Raw genomic sequence first — 20,742 nt, forward strand, 5'->3', positions numbered from 1 at the left:
TACTGTAATGGACTTTAGCAAGGCCTTCGACACCGTTCCCCACTGTAGATTGATGGCCAAGCTTCACCACGTTGACATCTGTAATAACATCTACTCCTGGATTGATTCATTCCTCACCAAACATCATCAAAAGGTTGTAGTAGACAGTGAGACATCACAACAATCTCCAGTCGAGTCCGGCGTGCCGCAGGGAACGGTGTTGAGGCCTTTGCTGCTCTTGATCTACATCAACGATCTGCCTGACAATCTGTCTTCAAGAGTGAGACTCTTTGCAGACGACTGTGTTGTGTATCGAAAAATCTAATCTGCTGAGGATGCCAAGGTTCTTCAAAATGAAATAAACCATCTTAGCATTTGGCAAATGGGTTTCAATCACACTAAATGCTTTTCCATGAGAGTTACTGATAAAGCCAAGCCGATCATGAACCGGTACAAGGTGGGAGAGAGCCTGCTTAAAGAAGTTGATCACCACCCAAACCTGAGAGTTGAACTCACATCTGGCCTAGCCTGGAACAGACACATAAACCAGATTGCCACAAAAGCAAACAGAACTTCTCCGGAGAAACTTATCCGGTTGTGACAAACCAACTAAGGAGGCAGCGTACAAAGCACTTGCCTTCCCACTGTTGGAATATTTCCAGACAATATGGGACCCTCACCAGAAAAATAACATTGACACCCTTGACAAGGTTGCGAGGCGTGCAGCCCGGTTTGTCTATAACGACTACTCACGACAGTCAAGTGTTTCCGATATGTTAAATCACCTTGGCTGGGAATCACTGGAGTCAAGACGCGCCAAAGCCCGCTTATGTACTGTCTACAAGGAGACTCATAGTCAGTAACATATCTCACCTCATTCAATCCAATACCCAGAAATCTACAAGACAGTCCTCAGGTCACTTTATTTATACGAGAATTAGAGCAAACAAAAATAGCTATCTACAGTCACTATATCCATGGACTATCCCAGAGTGGAACATCCTTCCCGACACCAACATGTGTGCACCAACCTTGTCACTCTTCAAGTCACAGCTCGACAACTTGGACATGGATCATCTCACCAAACTTGCCCACATAAAAATCTAAATAATCCTTTAGCAACCAGTGCCCATGCGAGCGTAGTCTGCACGAGATAGCCTAGCTGGTGGTGGTTGTGCAGTAGCAAGCAGAAGCAGAAGGGCAGGATGGGTGAGTGGGCAGATGCTTGGCAGATGCAGGTTAATGTGGATAAATGTGAGGTTATCCACTTTGGTGGCAAGAACAGGAAGGCAGATTATCTGAATGGTGTCAAGTTAGGAAAAGGGGAAGTGCAACGAGATCTGGGTGTCCTTGTTCGTCAGTCACTGAAAGTAAGCATGCAGGTACAGCAGGCATTAAAGAAAGCTAATGGCATGTTGGCCTTCATAACAAGAGGAGTTGAGTATAGGAGCAAAGATGTCCTTCTGCAGTTGTACAGGGCCCCAGTGAGACCACACCTGTATTGTGTGCAGTTGTTCTCCAAATTTGAGGAATGGCATTCTTGCTATTGAGGGAGTGCAGCGTAGGTTCACGAGGTTAATTCCAGGGATGAAAGGACTGTCATATGTTGAAAGAATGGAACAACTGGGCTTGTATAACTGCAATTTAGAAGGGTGAGGGGATCTTATTAAAGCATTATTATTAAGGGATTGGACACGCTAGAGGCAGGAAACATGTTCCCGATGTTGGGGGAGTCCAGAACTAGGGGCCACAGATTAAGAATAAGGGGTAGGCTATTTAGAATAGAGATGAGGAAAAACTTTTTCATCCAGAGAGTTGTGAATTTGGGGAATTCTCTGCCTTTAAAGGCAGTGGAAGCCAATTCTCTGGATGCTTTCAAGAGAGTTAGATAGAGCTCTTAAAGATAGCGATCAAGGGATTATGGGGAGAACACAAGGATGGGGTACTGATTGTGGATGATCAGCCATGATCACAGTGAATGGTGGTGCTGGCTCGAAGGGCCTACTTCAGCACCTATTGTCTAAGATGCTATGTAGTACGATTAGCTGAAATAGAACAAATGTTTTACCAGACAACATTTGTGCAACAACTCTCCCTCTGAACATTGAAGTACCTACATAGAATGGTGCAAACCAATCGATACAATATTAAAAAAAAACTCCTTTTCCAAGGAGTAAAAAAAAAAATCAAGTTCCCTTTAACGTGCTCTTTAGGAGAACACGATGTTGTTTTACTCAAGTAAGAAGCAATTGAACAAACTAGTACAACAGCCCAGATAGTGACGTGCTTGTCCCGGATTGGTCATGTATATATTATTTTTCAAATCCTACCAAATGGTAAAAGAACCAGAGATGCAGTGAATTTATGTTTTCACAAGGACAGAGAGTTTGCTGTAATCTGAAAGGTGGGGGTGGAGAAAAAAAAAGATTCAAATCTGAAATTACGAAACAGTACTTGAGCAGTGGCCCCAAAGATCCCCAGCTGTGTTGCATCATTTTTTGAAGCCCGTTACTAGGATTTATTTGGGGAATGGGCAGGGAGATGGTTAAAAGGGATCAGATGGCACTGTTCTCCGTTCTAATTTATCCTTTTGCAAACATGGTTTAAGCTGGTTCAACACTCTACTGTAGAATGAGCTCAAATATTAATTTGCTGCAAGGCTCTATACTTTATTTCACAGGCCACAATTGGCTTTGTGTGAATCAAGTCCCCAGCTTAATGCAATTGCATCCCTTCATTCAATGCGTTTTTTGTTTTTAAAAATAAACTTTTCTTTCGAACAAGTTGCACATTGAATAAAGTAAGGGGCAGCAGCCCAGTGAACTAAGGTTAAATTTGCCCTCTCAAGGGAGAATAAAAGTGTGAAACTGGAGACTTGTCTACCAACTGCAACGAGATGCAATGCAGGCGCCAGTGCAGCTTGCAATCTATCCTGCACCAGGGGAAGCATGTTGTGCCAAACAACAATACGAAAAATCAAAAAACAGTTTTAACTGCTAACTCAGAGATGGCAATTATGCAGAGTCTTACTGGGTCGGCTTCAGAGCAGAAATCATCATGACAATGGGAAAGCAACAAGTGGCTTTGCAGGTATTTGAGGGACTTTAGCATCAAACCCATCAAGTTGCTAGGCAAAGAAGATTCAGGCTTTGCAATCAAACCTTGCGTGGTCCCCAGTTCAATCTGTCCGAGTGCCGCCTGAACAGTGGCCAGTGTTCATTCTGAAGAGCAGTTTAGAAGAAGTGAGCAAAAAATCTACTCAGTGGTAATTTAGTTTATCGGTAGCGAGAGGCTGAAATCTTGCCAGGTTTAATTTCCATGAGGGTAAGCAAAGGAGGAAAAGTTGGAAGTTTATCCAGTTACAAATATATTTACAAAACAAAAATCGATTATTGGTTAACTTGCTTATAGACATAAAATGGATAATGTACAAGCATACATTTTTACATCTGCCAAATGGTGCCCCTCTAATGTCAACATTTTAAAAATCAGCTGGTGTTTGTCATATTAGTTTGCAAATCTTATCTCTACGTGAAGCCTCTACGAATGTAGTTTATTTTTGGGTCAGTTTCAGTTCAGCCCCCATTTTAAAATGGGACTCACAGTACTGAATATTAACCTTTACAAAAAGCGCCATGCAACACCGGCGGTCAAAACAGAAAACTGTGTTGGGGAGCTGGATTTAAGACTAAGTTTAATATGGCTGAGTACTCTGCAGCTGCTACTGGCATACTATAGTGTCTAGCCACTTCCTGTAAGCAGTGGCAAACCTGGCTTGCTCCGAGTTAGTGCAGCCTGCGAGGATGGCGTCGACAAAACGGTGCTCCTCCAGCAGGCTGTGTAAGTCCAGCGAGGGGCCGCGCTTCAAGCGCTTGGTCTCCTGCGTGTAGCTCTGCTTGGACGAGTTTGCCGCCCCGACAACGTCCATGGTGCGAGGGGAGTAACCGGATGCAGCAGCCAGTTGCAAGCTGTTCGCCATTGCCTCACTCCTGCTGGAGGTGTCGGCCGAGGCCTGCAGATGATCTCTGTTCCAACAGTGCCAAAGGTAAAACACGCACCTCCTGCAAGAGACGAAAAGGTAGCAGAGCTGGGTTTATAATGGCTAAGACTTGGAGCAGTGTGGATAAACAGGGAGCATCACTGAAGAGAGCAGGGCCGCTATTAAGGTAGATAAGGCAGCACGTGGAAACACATGAGTAGTGGTCAAGTCAAGTCGAGTTTATTGTCAGATGCACAAGTAGGGTGGGGTGCAAGTACAATGAAAATCTATGACTCAAACATACAAAAAATAAATTGTACATTTAATTTTTAAGAGACAGAAGATTGCAGAAAAACAAGACATCTGAGCAAAACACAATTAAAGAGAAAATAAAAAGTTAATGGTAATGGCCCACAGTGTTCAGCTGTTGAGGTAGATGAGAGTTGTGCAGGTTGGTTCAAGAACCTGATGGTTGTGGGGAAGTTGCCATTCCTGAACCTGGTGATGTGGGCCTTGAGTCTTTTATACCTCCTGCCTGATGGTAGCAGCAAGAAGAGGGCATGACATGGATGGTGGCGATCCTTGGTAATAGATTGTAGGCAAAAATGTTGGAGAAACTCAGCGGGTGAGGAAGCATCTATGGAGGATGCTCCACAGATGCTGCCTCACCCGCAGAGTTTCTCCAGCATTTTTGTCTACCTTCAATTTTCCAGCATCTGCAGTTCCTTCTTAAACAAACCTTGATAATAGATTTGTATTTATTGGACTATACCATACTTTATATGCTATAGTAGTTATGGGACTAACAACCAGAAACCTAAATATTGACTTCATGCCTCATAGCAACTTGTGGAATTAAATCCAATAATTAATGCATTTGGAATGGCATTAGCAATATTGATAGTGAACAAAGAATCCAATAGCTTCATTACCTTATTTGAGGGAGTTAGTGTACACATGCAAGTCCAGATCCAGAGCAACATGGGCAACTCTTAACTACCCTCTGAAGTGACCACGTGGGTTTCCTCCCACACTCCAAAGGCATACAGGTTTGTAAGTTAATTGGCTCAGTAAAATTGTAAATTGTCCCTTGTGCGTAGGATCATGTTAGTGTGCAGGGATCGCTTGTCCAGCATTTTAAGATCAACACCCACAGGATCATGATTTATGGTTATACTGATTAATTTTGGTACTGAAGCTGTTTAAATTTAGTTCAGAAACTCCTGGAAGAAAAATGTACATTTCATTCGGATATGAACAGATGTGATGTGTCTGCAGAACCCATTGCTATCCATTGCCACTTTGCAGTGGGTGCTGATGCTGGTGGGCTTCTGAAAGGAGCTTGGGAAGTCTTCACCTGCACATACGTCGAGCGACTCTGATATAATAACTTTAAGGGGAAATCCTGTCAGACTAATTTGTTTAATTTTGAGGCATTACCTAAACTTGTAAATGAAGGCAGTGCTGTTGATGTAGTCTCCCCAGATCTCCAAGACCTTTGCCAAGGACCTGCCAACACTCGAAAGGCTTACAGGTTTAATTGGCTTCTGTAAAAATTGTAAATTGCTCCTAGTTTGTGAGACAGTGTTAGTGTACGGGGATTGCTGGTCGGCATGGACTTGGTGGGCCGGAGGACCCATTTCCGCAGTGTTTCTCTAAAACGTAATTTTCTGGGATTAAAGAACAGGTCCAAGGAACAAGAGTAGATGTGGCTAAAGGGATCAGGGGGTATGGAGAGAAGGCAGGTACAGGATACCGAGTTGGATGATCAGCCATGATCATATTGAATGGCGGTGCAGGCTCGAAGGGCCGAATGGCCTACTCCTGCATCTAGTTTCTATGTTTCCATTAGGTGGTTAAGAAGGTATACATAATACTTGCCTTCATTAGCTAAGGCATAGAAGGGTAGGCGTAGAGAGGCCTTGGTACAGCTTTTTGAAACATAAGTTAGACCACAGCTGGAGTATTGTGTGCAGCTCTGATCTCCACATTATAGAAAGGGTATGGTTACAATGGGGAGTGTATATTGGCGATTCACCAGCACATGCCCGAGGTGAAAATGCAGGGGTTACTTGAAATTAGAGAAATCAACCTTCATACTGTGGGTGACATAAAATGCTGGAGAGCAGCATCTCAGGAGAGAGGGAATGGGTGGCGTTTCGGGTCGAGACCCTTCTTCAGACCGAGTTGGTTACCAGTGGTACTCTATCGCCATCTAGTGACATTACACAATACTACATATCTGGCCAACACAAGAGATGACAGATGCTGGAATCTTCAGCAGGTCAGCAAGCATTTGTGGAGGGAATGTACAGAGACATTTTGGATTGGGATCGTTTTTCAGACTGATGGCCAGTAGTGGGGAGGGGGGTTGGCATCCTTTTCTCCAGACATGCTGCCTGACCTGCCTAGTTACACTAGTATTTTGTGTCTATCTTCAGGGTAAACCAGCATCTGCAGTTCCTTGTGTAGGAAAAAACTGCAGATACTGGTTTAAATCGAAGGTAGATACAAAATGCTGGAGTAACTCAGCGGGACAGGCAGCATCTCTGGAGAGAAGGAATGGGTGACGTTTCGGGTCGAGACCCTTCTTCAGACTGCAGTCTCTACCCCAATGTAGACATTTATCTTGCATGCCAGTTATCCTGCTCTTCTCTCCTGCTCCATCTGCTCATCTCCCATCCTAGAGTCCAATTTCCTTTTATTCCCTCTCCCATTCCCTTCCACCCATATCACTTTCTCCCGATTTATATTTAATTCCTCTATTTTCATTATCTGACACCCTTTTGTCTTCTTTTCACCTCTCACTTTTGTAACTATCTCCATCCATCTGCCAATAAAGCCACCCTCCTCACCCGTACCACCTATCATGTGCCAGGCTTTGCCCCACTCCCAGCTCTCTTCATCAGCTTTCTCCCCCTCTATGTCACTCCACCAGGGATCCTTCTTTAGATTAAGTAGAGTTGGGGGGGGGGGGGTGGAAGAGCTGGAAAAGAAAGTCCAAAGAAGGGACATTGTCTGCCCATTCCCATTTTGTTTTTTTACATCTCTGGCCAGGTTTGTGAAACAAGCACTAATATCAAGCGAGTAAGATTTGCATTAAAACTTTAAAAAAAAATTTTTTTTTAAGCCTCAGCATGTCACTCAACTAATGATGCAATTTTGAAGCATAGTCACTGTTACATTACAGGAAATGCTACAACCAATTTGCACACAGCCAATCCCAACAAACAGGAATGTTGAGTACATATATTTCTTTATGACAAAGGAAGCCATTTGGCCCATTGAGCCTAGATTGTTTTCTCTGGAGCATCTGAGGCTTACAGGAGACAATAAACGTTTATAAAATTATGAGAGGCATAGATAGGGTAGACGGAGGAAATATCAAACACTAGAGGGCATAGCATTAAAGCAAAGGGAAAAGTTTAAAGATTTTAGTCTAAAGTCCAAGGATGGCAGTGGAAGCAATTAGTGACATTTACATGTGAATGGAGGATGTGTAGATTGTCAAGGCAGAAGGGAGTGTTACAGTGAGTTGACATAGACATCATGCACTGTAGGATCTGGTCTTGTGCTGGACTGTTCCATCACCTCTTTGGATTGGCTTTTGGCCCACATTCCAGCCGTGGGAGCAACCTAACTAAACCATCAGAAAATTACATCCTTGCTGAAACAGCTGGAATTAAGGTGCTGGCCACCTGCTTTTTTACACTTCCATTGCCCAGCCAAGAACGTCCAGCAACATTCCCACAACCTGCAAAGAGGAAATGTTTCTGATTAATTTATTTCAGCCAGTTTACCTGTGACACCACAGTGCCTCGTGTCCAGGGTAAGACTCGATGAGATCGGAGCAAAGTTCCATTTCCTCTTCGATCATGAGCGGCACATCAGCTGTGTACTCTTCCATGGAAGCACCTTCCCCCTTCCCGTGCGCAGCAAGGTCAGCGTGGAAGTTATTGTGCGCAGATGTCTTCGCTAGTCCTCCAGCGTGTGTAATGACTGTGCCCTTGGTATTGCCTGCCACGGACTTGAGCAGGAACTGACGGTAATGAAAGCCACTGTGGTCAGATACGTGGGTGGACACCCAGTACTTAGTGCTGGACAACTCGTCGAGAAGAATCTGGAGAAAATGCAGAACAAGCATTGAACTACCAGAAACAAACTGAACGGTGTGTTGTGTACTTTTATCCAGCCAAGATCTAGGGGTCACCTAGTTAGTTTTAGTTTATTGTCACATGTACCGAGGTTCAGCAAAAAGCTTTTGTTGCGTGCTGGCTAGTCAGCAGAAAGACAATACATGATTATAATTGAGCAATTTACAGTGTAAAGATATATTATCTCTATAATAGTAATACTCTTTGCTGTGTGTGAGTGTGTGCGTATGTTTGAGTGTGTGTGTGCACGTGCGTGCGCCAATATCTGGTTAATTCCTATTTTCTTCCAAACGCTAGGCCACAGCCTTTCCATTTTCACACATCCTACTCGCATTTCTCCCATTGAGGCGATAGACATCTTCCCGTCGCATTCCCACCTATATTTTCGAAGTTTTTAACCGTTTAAAGTTTTAAAAACACCCCGAAAACTCACCCATTTCCGGAAAGAAAAACAAACGAGTGACGTCGCAATGCACTCGCAAGACAGGATGGGACACTCCAGTGCTCGCGATGAACGAGGAGTGGTGGCGGCTGCGGGCACCCGGTGGGGAGGGTGGTGCTGGAGCTGGAGTGTGGGCCGAGCCCGGGGCCATGACCAGGTCCGAGAATGAAGCCGCTGCTGGAACCAAGGACGAGCCTGGGCCCAGGGTCAGGGACTTGCCCGGAGATGAAGTCGGGGCCTGCATTGGAGCCCAGGCGGCGGCCAGAGTCTACACCCAGGGCCGGACCGAGTACGAGAAGCAGGCCAAGTTCCAGGCCCTGGGGACGGGGTGGTTTCGGATGGAAATGGGGAGGGGTGGGGGAGGGAGGTGCCCCCTCCCTATCTACCCTCACTCCCACCCTCTCTACCCCCCTCCCTCTCTACTCACCCCTCCCTCTCCAATCCCCCTACCCAACCCCCCCCCCCTCCCTCCCTCTCCACCCCCTACCTTTCCACCCACCCTCCCTCTCTAGGGATTGAAGAGGGAGGGTGAAAAGGAGGAGGGAGGGAGGGAGTGCTGGAGGATGAGGAGAAATGATCCGCGCCTGCGCAGTTGGGGGCAATGCGCGTGAGTGATGCAATATTGCGATGGGGGAACGGCTTGCGTTGGGGAACAGGTGAGTGTTGGAATCTTGCTTTGGGGAACAGACCCAACAGGTCTGCTCTTGGTCTAGTAAAGTAATAACGTTCAGTGCAAGGTAAAGCCAGCAAAGTCCGGTCAAGGATAGTCCGAGAGTCACCAATGAGGCAGATAGTAGATAGTGTTCAAGAAGGAACTGCAGATGCTGGAAGATCGAAGGTACACAAAAATGCTGGAGAAACTCAGCGGGTGCAGCAGCATCTATGGAGCGAAGGAAATAGGCGACGTTTCGGGCCGAAACCCTTCTTCAGACTGATGGGGGGGAGAAGGAAGGAAAAAGGGAGGAGGAGGAGCCCGAGGGCGGGGGGATGGGAGGAGACAGCTCGAGGGTTAAGGAAGGGGAGGAGACAGCAAGGGCTAGCAAAATTGGGAGAATTCAATGTTCATGCCATCCGGACGCAAGCAACTCAGGCGGAATATGAGGTGCTGTTCCTCCAATTTCCGGTGTTGCTCACTCTGGCAATGGAGGAGACCCAGGACAGAGAGGTCGGATTGGGAATGGGAGGGGGAGTTGAAGTGCTGAGCCACTGGGTGTTCAGGTAGGTTATTGCGGACTGAGCGGAGGTGTTCGGCGAAACGATCGCCCAACCTCCGCTTAATCTCCCCGATGTAAATCAGCTGACATCTGGAGCAGCGGATGCAGTAGATGAGGTTGGAGGAGATACAGGTGAACCTTTGTCGCACATGGATAGTAGATAGTAACAGGTGCTAAGAAAAGAAAATGTTCTGCAGGGCATAGACCAAAGCAAGTGACCACCAATAGTAGCTAATGAACGTGCTTGAGAAGGGTGCAAAAGTTGGCACAGTCTAGTTGGGCTGAATGGCTGGCGTTTGTTACAAGCTGGGAATAAAGTTTAATGCAAGAGCAAACCAGCGGGCCAGGCCGCTGAGGATGAAGAAGGACTGGGCCGGTGGGGGGGGACGGGGACGAGTAGGAAGAGGGACCCGGCGGGCCACCTGAGACCAGGTGCAACGACAGACCTGGTTCGGCGCTGTGAGGAGATAAGATTGTTCGAAGAAACCAGAAACAAGGTTAGTGCAAGATGGCGGCGTCTCGCGGCAGCGGCCTCGGCAGTCCATCTGTCTTTTTTTTTTTTTAATTGTCCTGTTGAGTGCATAGTTTGGCTGTAGTTTATATATTGTTTTAGCTGCGTGGGGGGGGGGGGCGGGGGAAACTTCTAAATCTCTTTCCTGTACGGGGGATCCGACCTTTTCCCTGTTGGGTCTCCGTTGTCGTTGGGGCCTAGCACCGTGGAGCAGCCTCCAACCGGAACGACCTGGGGACTCCAGTCGCGGAGCCCTGTGGACGGTGACATCGGGAGCTCATGGGTCCCTGGTGGGAGACCGTTTTTCGGAGCTCCGAAACGGCAACTTCTCCCACCCGAATTGCGGGGTTGAAAACGACCCGGAGCTGGGCCTTACATCGCCCGGCACGGCTTTAACGTCCGCGGGACTTGCCATCGCCCGCCGTGGGCTCCAACATCAAGATCCGGAGCAGGGCCTTACATCGCCCGGCACGTTCTTAATGGCCGCGGAACTTGCCATCGGCTGCCGGGGACTATAACATCGGGAGAAGAATGGAAAACAGGGGAGAGACAATGACTTTGCCTTCTATCACAGTGAGAAAGAGATTCACTGTGATGGATGTTTGTGTAAATAGTGTTAATTGTGTGTCTTGGTTTTTTTCATGTTGTATGACTGCAGAAAACAAATTTTGTTTGAACTTCATTTGAGGTTCAAATGACAATAAACGGTATTGTATTGTATGGCAATTCTGTGTATCGCCTAGGTGAAGTCTGCTGTATGATTTTACCAGGTTGTGTGCACATATAATGAATGTCACTGTACCTAGGCACATGTAGAAATAAAGTATCATTTAATTGAATGGTCCTACCTTGAGATTGCACTTTGCCACGTGCTGCAGGATCCAGATCCGATGGGACCAGGCGTTATAATTGCTTGGGTACCTCCCAGCAGCCGCCGAGCACACGGCCATCTCATCCTGGATTATTCGATGCATTTGTTCCGTTGATACGATTCCTGAATTATTCCTCGAATTTGGACGACAAATTTCCTGGATGATTTTCTGGAACACCCACCGCCTTTTGGGAAATAAAAGGGCACACAACTACAATTTGGGATCAGATAGCCAGAGTGCCAATTCATCAACATCATGAAAGTTACATCCTTCACCAAAGTGGCTACTCACATTCTCTGCTATAATATTCAGACCAGATACAGGAATATTCCTAAAGGGCCCGTCCCACGATGCGAGTTCACTCAAGAGCTCTCCCGAGTTTAAAAAAAATCAAACTCGTGGTAAGTACGTAGAATGTACGTAGCAAATACGTTGGAGCTCGTGGATGTCTCGTAACGCTCGTAATGCTAATGGCAGGTACTCGGGAAACATGGAAACTCGTGAAGTTTTTACAACAGTGTGAAAAATTTCCAAGAGTAAAAAAATTCTCGTAATGAGGTATCACGAGTTTGATTTTATTTTAAATTCGGGAGAGCTCTTGGGAGAATCCACATCGTGGGACAGGCCCTTAACTCTCACTCCTTCTCCCTCTTGAGTCAATTTGTTTCTCTGTTGAGGATGTAGACCGATCCCACTCACACCAGCCTTCTGAACAATAAATGACCTTACATTGGCACCAGCTCTCTTCCCAGGCGACATTTTACAGTAAAACAGTTAATTGCCAAGCTCGGGTCTTTGATGCCAGACTAGCAGATTTTAGATGGTTTTATTTATACAGTAGTAACCCTGCATAATGGTTGGTCAGGTCGTGGAAATCTGTACATTGAGAATTCACAAATCACTACCAAAAAAAATAAAAATAAAATTTGAGATACGGAATTCACTCTATGCAGAATTTGAGAGAAAATAAAACTAAATAAACACAAAATACAAAAGAAACAAAAGTTTCAAATTTGTGACAAGGACGTGTTATGGAACACCACAATGTGGATGGGTTTTTTTGGAATGCGTTGAAAAGTCCCAAATTTTGGAATGCTCCAAATGACAGTATTGTACTCCAACACCAGCGATGGTGTCAATGAATGCTTTTTTTATTTAAAGATGTTATAGCAGAATTTCAGTGAATGCAGCAAGTTCATGAGTAACCAAGGCCCCAGCAAGCAGACGGCAAGTGAAGCAAACTACACTCGGTGAACCGGATGCAAAACCATCAGTATTTCTCAAGGGTTTAAAACAGCAAAATAATTCCAGCAGACTATTTCAAAATAAAAGGGTCATTTTCTTCATAGAAAGTAGATTATTAAAAAGCAATCTGGCCTTTATACTTCCCATGTGACAAGCAGTTCAACAGTGGGTCAGGGTACTAATGGCTAGGCCAACTTCACAAACTGCAGGATACTAACTATCTCCTCTCACTACAACCATTCACAGTTGGAGAAAGAAAAAAAAAATTGCGAGCTACCCTTTCATAATTCAGTCAATTCATTGGGGAAAAAAATCCATCATTGGGTTCCCTCAAGGATAGCAGTTGAAAGGTTTCCTGGAGAAGGGTTTTACTAAATATAAATAGTAAAGGCATGGGAGTATTATGCCTATCTAAGAGATCAATCTCTTAGGTAGGCATAATTTTCCGTGCCTTTCATCCACAACGCTTGTAACCCTTGAAGGTCTGTGCAGCCCACGTGCCGTCAGTGCTGCCTCAAGCGGTCAATTTCAAGCGGAGCTGAAATTCTGCCTATGCAGCACTGCGCACGTGCAGCAGCCTACTGAGCATGCGCAGCGCTAGTTTCTTGGCGGGGTTTTCAAATATGGATTGGCATATTGGCTCGTGTACCAAATGATGTGGTAAGTACATTTCTTGGTGATGTTTTTAAATACCGTATTTCTCGGGGTAGGGGAAAGTTCCTTTCACAGCATTTGGGGAGTCTGGCCCGGGGTAAAGTTGCGGGGAGGATAGGAGCGTTGTGAAGGAGGGGATCTGGATCATACCAGTAACCCACTTGCGACACTCCTTGCACGGAGCCACCGCATTGAGGTGGGGGGGGAGAAGTAGCTCGGGTGGCTGAGAGCGGCCGCCGAGCCGGACAGCAGAACCGGCCGCCACCTCAGCGCCTTCTGCCAGCCCCCGCTCACCTCTGGCAGCTCTCCATCTAAAAACCTCTCTCTTGCCGCTCGCTGGCCTCACTCATGTCCTTAAATTCCGACACCGCGATTGAGGTTACTCGGCTGTGGGAATTTAAGGATTTGCAGGAAGCGGCTGACATGAGCGAGCGGCAGGTGAGAGGTGTTCAGACGGAGAGCACTGCTAGAGGTGAGCGGACCGGCAGAAGGCGCTGAAGTGGCGGCCAGTTTTGCTGTCGGGTCCCGGTGGCCGCTCGCAGCTCCCTGAGCTGCTTCTATCCCCGGCTACAATGCGGTGTCTTCACGCCCGGAGAGCTGTGACAGTGGTGAGTTACTCGCATTATCCCCGACCCCCCCCCCCTTCTCAACACTCCTGCTCTCCCCGCAACTTTACCCCTGGCACAGACTCTCCACACGCTGTGAAAGGAACTCTCCCCCCAATTGGTCCCTTGAACAAGTGTTGTCATTCAATAAGATGACAACTGATTCAACTTTTCCCAGTGTTCCCGTTTTTCCAACCATCTCTCCACTGCCATCACCTTTCACCCCCCCACCCATTCAGTAATTCAGAATAAAGGAGACTAGGAAGCCTTGGGAAAATTGAATTGTTACTGTTTTTATTTTTATTTTTAATTTTTACGGAGAGAACAATCTGCGCATGCAAATTTTTTTTTAAAGCCAACTGCCTGCCTACCCTGATTAATTACTCACGGCACGTGCCTGCCTTATGGGATTGTGTTGCCTGGTCCCTTGCTCTTGTCCATGACATTCTATAAGGGATTTAAAGTCCCCTTTGAAAGTCATTTTAAAATCTATTTCCAGTGCTATTCACACATCTTAGCTGATGTGTTTCTCACCCAATATTACTTTTTAAACCCACAGTGGGGAAACACTTACACGGGCTACTAATACCCTCTCATACAATTGAGAGGCAGAGCAACAATGCACAGTGAGTTGGACAGGAATTGGCTCTGAAGGTGAAACTAATAATGTTCTTTTAATACAAGCGATGAAAGTGTCACTGTTAGCTGCCTTCTTGAACTGTTACAGTCCTTTGTAGAGTCATGGAGTTCTGCAGCACACAAACAGACTCTCCGGCCCACTTGTATAAGTCAACCAAAGGACAAAGGACAAAGGACATTTATTGTCACATATACCAATTGGTGTAGTGAAATTTGAGTTGCCATTGCAGCACACCAATAGAATAAACACAACATTATAGAATTTAACATATAAAAAACATCCCCCCACAGCGGGATCAATGTTTCCCACTGTGAGGGAAGGCAGCAAAGTTCAGTCCACTTACTCCATGTTCACCCGTGGTCGGACCCTATTTGAGGCCTCCGCAGTCGCCGCTACAGCAGCCCGATGTTTCAGGCCCTCTCGCCGGAATGATGGAACTCCGGCGTCGGAAGAACACTCTCAGCAGCTTGGAGTTTCGAAACGGCCGCTTGCAACCGGAGACCGCGGCTCCCGAAGTCCACAGGCCGGAGCTCCAACACTGGCGACCTCGGCAAAAGATCCCAGGGTTCCACCTTGTTTAAAGTCAGCACAGCGGCGGCTGGATGCTCCGCAAACCACAGCACCACGATGCTGAAGTCGGCAGTCCCAGCACTCCGGAGCTCCAACACGGCGTCCCAGGTAAGGCATCGCCCGCTCCGCGATGGTACCTCACTGCTGCGCCGCCACTGAAGCTGCAGCTCGAAGCTCTGGCCGGTCTCCGGCAGGAAAGGCTGCGCCAATCCAGGTGGTAGGCCGCGAGGAGGGGGCGAAGATGCGGCTCGGAGTAGGACGCATACTCGCCCAGGTAGGGACTGGAGAAAACGGTTTCCCCGTTTCCCCCCCCCCCCCATATAAAAAGACTAAAAGGCCTCCAGAACAAAACTTTTTAACAAACTAAAAATAAAAAAAGGGTGAAGAACGAATAGCTGCAGGCGAGGCTGCCACACTCTATGGCGCCACCACCCAGAGTCAACCAAGTGGTGCCAAACTGAGCTAGTTCCATTTGCCTTCACTTGGCTCATATTTTTCTTACCTTCTCCTGTCCAAGTACCTGTTCAAATGTATTTTACTTGAACCCACCTCTGCCAGTTAACTGCTCCTTGCATATACCCACCACCTGCTGTGTGGAAAATGTGCCTCGCAGATCCCCTTCAAATCTTTCCCCCTAGTGAATGTACTGTAATAATCTTTGGTTGAGTCTTCACAGATTTAGATCAAATCCGATAATAAAACAGTGCAACCAAAGAGACTCTGAGGCAGTGCTTGTCCCATGGGAAGAAGTCATGGAGCTTGCTGCTTTCAAGTGGAAAACCCCTGCAGCCAGTGGCTTTCATTGCGTCAGCTTGAAGCCAAATAACCAATGGGAATTTGTAATATGTGGGGGAGGAAGTCACTTCAGGTCATGATGGAGCTAGTAGGCAGGTGATTGTGGGTAATGGCCCAAGTCCATGGTGAATCTGGACACAAATCTCTGGTGCTGTATGAGAATGAGTTGCCTCGGGTTGAAATAGTCTTTCTACATGGTTACAGTAAACCCTTCTGTACCATGGATGGCACAGTGGCGCAGATGGTGGAGGCACTTCCTCACAGCACCAGTGATCCGGGTTCGAACCTGATCTCGGGTACTGTCTGTGTGGAGTATGCAAGTTCAACATATGGCCATGTGGGCTTCCTTCGGGTACTCTGGTTTCCTCTCACATCCCAAAAACATGTGTGTTTGTTGGCTTCTGTAAATTGCCTAGTGTGTAAAGCAGGGATGCAAAAGTAGGATGACAGAAACTAGTGTAAATGGAAAATCAAGGTCTCTAACTGTTATTCAACCATCCCATCACAAGAAAAGCTCCATCAGTATTCATTAAAACTGTCTAGGGAATTTGACCCAAATTGACCCAAACTGAATTGGTCGGCATAGACTTGGTGGGCCAAAGGGCCTGCGTCCATGCTGTATCAGTAAACTATGGCATCTGCAACACTAGGGTAAACTGACTTGAATACATTGGAGCAGTAATGCTGTCTTGTCTATATTTCTAATGTCCACTCGCCAAGGGCATTGGGGAAAGGAAACCTTAGCAGGGAAATGTTAACATGACACAAATAAGTCAGGGTGTTGTTCATTTTCAGAACAACTTCAGGAAGGGGATAGCTTTAATGACACATACAGCCGAGTAGCAGATATCCAGAGAGGTGAAAGATAGTTCTGGAAGATTGTTCATTCTGAATAAGGAGGAAGCTAGGGTAGTACTTTGTTTATGAGAAAACAATCCTATCAACTTTTCCTTTGGAAAATCAAGGTCTCTAACTGCTATTCAACCATCCCGTCACAAGAAAAGCTCCATCAGTATTCATTAAAACTGTCTAGGAAATTTGACCTAAATACCAAGAAAAAATTTGGTGACAGAGTCCGTCCGAGCAGAGCTTTTCAAAAACATTGCACAAAGTATTCATTGGCGCACCTGTGAATCCAAGTCTCTGGGCTTTTAGGGAACTTTGTTAAGGCCAATTTCCCAAGGTGCAAGTCTTTAAGTGGATCCAAGGCTCCAAGCTGAACGAGTTCCTTTCTGGAAAATAATATCAACGTCATCCCCTTGTTGCACTGAAGCAGATTCCAGTCATTAATCAGGCAAAGCAAAACATGGACACAAATGACATCTCGTTTTAGGTATATTAAAGCATTGAAATACTAATTACGTCTGTAAAATCATTTTAATTACAGTCATTATTAATCTTATCTCAGCAGGCGGTCTTTCCTGGCACAGCAATAGTTTCAGCTTTAATAGCAGGCTAGAGACCAAATTCCAGCATGGTAACTTTAGAATGAACGCAACCTAGAAGAAAAGGTGACCCCGACTGCTGATAAAACGCAACTACCCTCAGGGGAAGGAAATTTGCCATCATTGTCCAGTCAGGGCTCAGGGCGCAAGCTACTAGATCTGCAGAGGCCTGGACTACATGCGGAGATGCAGGTTCGATTTGCACCAGGGGTATTTGGGATGGGAGTGTTAAATTCTGGCAATGAAATACATTTAGTATAATAACCAGGTGGTAAGCAGACTGTTGAAAAACCTTTTCCTGTCCTCAAGGAAGGCTGGCAGTCTAAACAAGCCAAGTGAACAGGTGATTCCAGACCACTACATTAGGACAGTACAATGGTGAAGCTGCTTGACCACTGCCTCACAGCACCAGTGCCCAGCTGCCTCAATCCACCAGAGACCCAGGTTCAATCCTAGCCTCGGGTGCTATCTGTGTGGAGTTTGCCATGTTCCCCCTGTGACCACATGGGTTTCCTCCGAGTGCTCCAGTTTCCTCCCGCATGTTGAGGACGTAGGGAGGATGGTACGTTAATTGGCCTCTAGTGTGCAGGTAGATTCTGGGGGAGTTGATGAGAATAAGGGAGAATAAAAAAAAGATTAACGTAAGATTCGCGAAATGAGTAATTGATGATCAGCATAGATACTGGGCCAGAGGGCCCATTTCTGGGACTTTTTCCAAAAAATGTGATCTTTGCTGTAAAAGTCATATTCATTGGTCATTCCTAATTGACCCCTGAACTGAGCAGCTTGGCGTCATTGAGAGAAACAACCCAGAAACAGGCCCTTCAGCCGAGTGCACGCTGACCCTCAACCAGCTTTCTCTCCATGAACCCTACCCTGGGCAATTCTATTCTCCCCGCACCCCCATCATTTCCCCTTTAGATTCTGCCACTGACCTACACACTGGGTGCAATTTACAGGGTTAATTAATCTACGTAGGTGTATGTCTTCAGGTTGTGGGAGGAATCCAGGGCACCCAGAGTAAACCCAGACAGTCACAGGGAGAACGTGGCAGACTCCATCCAGACAGCAGCCGAGGTCAGCATTGAACCCAGGCCTTTGGTGTTATGAATGTTATGAAGCAACAGCTCCACCAGCTGCACCATGGATATCCACTACCCATACCTGCTACCCAGATATGCCAACAATCTACAACCTTGGAAGAACTTGGATTTCACCTGCTGATAAAAGTTATACCCTTGGTCATAGATCCCTCCCTGGTTCTTATCCTCTCCTGATCCACAACTTTCAAAGTACCTGGCAACTCTTTGAATCTATACACAAAGTGCTTGAGTATCTCAGCGGATCTGGAGAAAAAAAGATGGGTGACGTTTCAGGTCCGGACCTTTCAGCACTGTGTGTCTATCTTTGGTATAAACCAGCATCTGCAATTCTTTGTTTCTACTCTTCAAATCTCCCTTGCCCATCCCCAATTTAATTTCCTTCACCACTGCCAGACATGCCTCCAACAACTCATAAGATCATATTTTCATACATCAAGACAAAGAAAGAGGCCATTCAGCTCACTGACTGGATGCTGGGTCTCAAAGCAACAATTAACCTATCAACCTATTATTCAAGATACACTCTTTCATTTTCTTCAACTAACTGCCCTGTCCTATTGTAACATTTTGTTTGTGCTCCTTGAAAATCATTCTATGCCAAATTGTCATAGCAACCCACTTTTGTTACCCCCACTCTCCTCATCAGATCATTTTCACCATCTTCTATTTAGACATTCCAGCTGATATTGATTGGATCTTTCAGAGTGCTCTTGCATTGCCAATATGAAAGATAAGATCCATGATCAATTGACAGCGATCAATATCCCTTCTTCAACATCTATCCATTAACAGGGAGAAAGAAAAATCACGATACTTTGGGAGTCAATACATGAGGCTCAAATTCATGCCAGCAAGTAGCACTTTGGTCTCGTGCCAGAAGCTGGGAGTTTGAGCCACAAATTTTGGGCACAAAATCTCAGTTGATACTCGAGTAAAGCAACAGTAGAGTAAAACTGATAATCCAGACTCTTTCAGGATAATGGAGATGTGGGATTGGAATATTAGGTGCTATTCCCATTAATACGTTAACATTATAAATCACATATATTTTGACATTCCATTACCTTATATTCCATTACCTTATATATTTCCTATATAATGACAATCACTACATTTTAAAGATGCTGAATGAAAACACAGGTGCTATCACAGTGTTTAAAAAACATTTGGACATATACATGGATAGGATAGCTGTAGAGGGGGATATGGGCCAAATGTAGGCAGGTGAGAGACGAGTATAGATGGGGCAACATTCTGTTTCCACTCTGTATGAGCCTATGACTATTATGATGCTATGTTCATGTAGCTGAAAAGCTCTTTGGGCCAAACAATAAGAACAATGCAATAAAACCGGAACCTACTCTTCTCTTTATTACATTCAAACGATACAGTCACATGCAAATTAAAAATGCCAGCAAGGATCGGTAACTGGTCCTTAAACCGACGGCAGGTTAAGCAATGAACCACAGGGATAATAAATAACACTGGCTTACGGTGACGTACCTGACGTTCCAGGCTGTAGTGAAGTCTGGGTTTAGCAGCAGTAGAGTACAAGTGAGATCAGTAAGAGCTGAAAGGGAGAGGAACAACCAAGAACTGTCAGCTGTCTAGATTAACACCCACTGTTGCCAATCAAAAACTACAGAGGAGGAATTCATCTCTGGTTGCATGTGCACATGTAGTCTGCCACCTCTAGTCACACTGAAGCTGTCCTAGGCTACAAGGCCTCGAGTCAGTTCAGCTGGAACATGGCTGATCTTCAACCTCCAGTCTACTTTCTGCTCATGCCCACCCTCCTAACTTTCCATGGATGCCGAAGACCTAGCTCAGCTTTAAATATACTTGTTGACCCAGCCACCAGAACTCACTGGGGTGAAGAAATCTAATGATTCACACCCTTGCAGGAGGAATTTTCTCCTCACCCCAGTACGAATAGCTGATACTTTATTCTGGGAAGTCCATTAGTTTGAGTGTCATTGGCCATGGGTAACAATTTCTCTGTTGCCATCCTGCGAATCCCATTCAGAATTGGGAGTCAGCAAGATCATGTTTCATTTTTCTAAATACCAGAGAATTGATGTTGTTCCTCAGAGGACAATCATGCCAATCTCACCTTGCCCCATATAAATGCTCTACCAAAATCAATGTAGCCAAACAAATAGGAAGTACAGCTGGTCTGGTCAATAACATTCTCACACATTTGGTGCCACAGATGAATTGCTACCTCGTTATCTTTCCATATATCAAACATGCTTTTATGAAATCCACAGAAATTGCATAATAAAACCAGTACATTACCAAGTCGTAGAAAATTCCAGTTAAAAACCCAAACTAATTCTCTACAGCGATGTTTGGATCAAGAGGTGTAACATTCCGGAAAACAAGTCACGAGTACATATACCACATTCAGGGTTACTTGCAACACAATAATGTACAAAAGACAGGGTGATATGTATACTCAACCTTGATATTGTGCTATGATTCTCAATATTGGTCAGGGCTTATTACAAAACACCAGTCAATAAATTAGATTG

General features: G+C 45.6%; 1 protein-coding gene across 1 annotated transcript in view; it reads right to left on the reverse strand.

The window, feature by feature from the left end:
- Positions 1 to 3,253: 3,253 nt before the first annotated feature.
- The window catches only part of ptar1 (protein prenyltransferase alpha subunit repeat containing 1), a 29,574-nt gene continuing 12,085 nt past the window's right edge, over positions 3,254 to 20,742 (reverse strand). Inside the window, exons 3-7 of the mRNA XM_033018115.1 lie at positions 19,712 to 19,778; positions 16,788 to 16,892; positions 11,128 to 11,335; positions 7,759 to 8,078; positions 3,254 to 4,040 (exon numbers count right to left, since the gene is read on the reverse strand). Coding sequence (XP_032874006.1) covers positions 3,701 to 4,040; positions 7,759 to 8,078; positions 11,128 to 11,335; positions 16,788 to 16,892; positions 19,712 to 19,778 — 1,040 coding nt within the window. The 3' untranslated portion in view covers positions 3,254 to 3,700. The remainder of the gene's footprint in view (positions 4,041 to 7,758; positions 8,079 to 11,127; positions 11,336 to 16,787; positions 16,893 to 19,711; positions 19,779 to 20,742) is intronic.

Source organism: Amblyraja radiata, chromosome 3 (genome assembly GCF_010909765.2).
Source record: "Amblyraja radiata isolate CabotCenter1 chromosome 3, sAmbRad1.1.pri, whole genome shotgun sequence".
Taxonomy (NCBI): Eukaryota; Metazoa; Chordata; class Chondrichthyes; order Rajiformes; family Rajidae; genus Amblyraja; species Amblyraja radiata.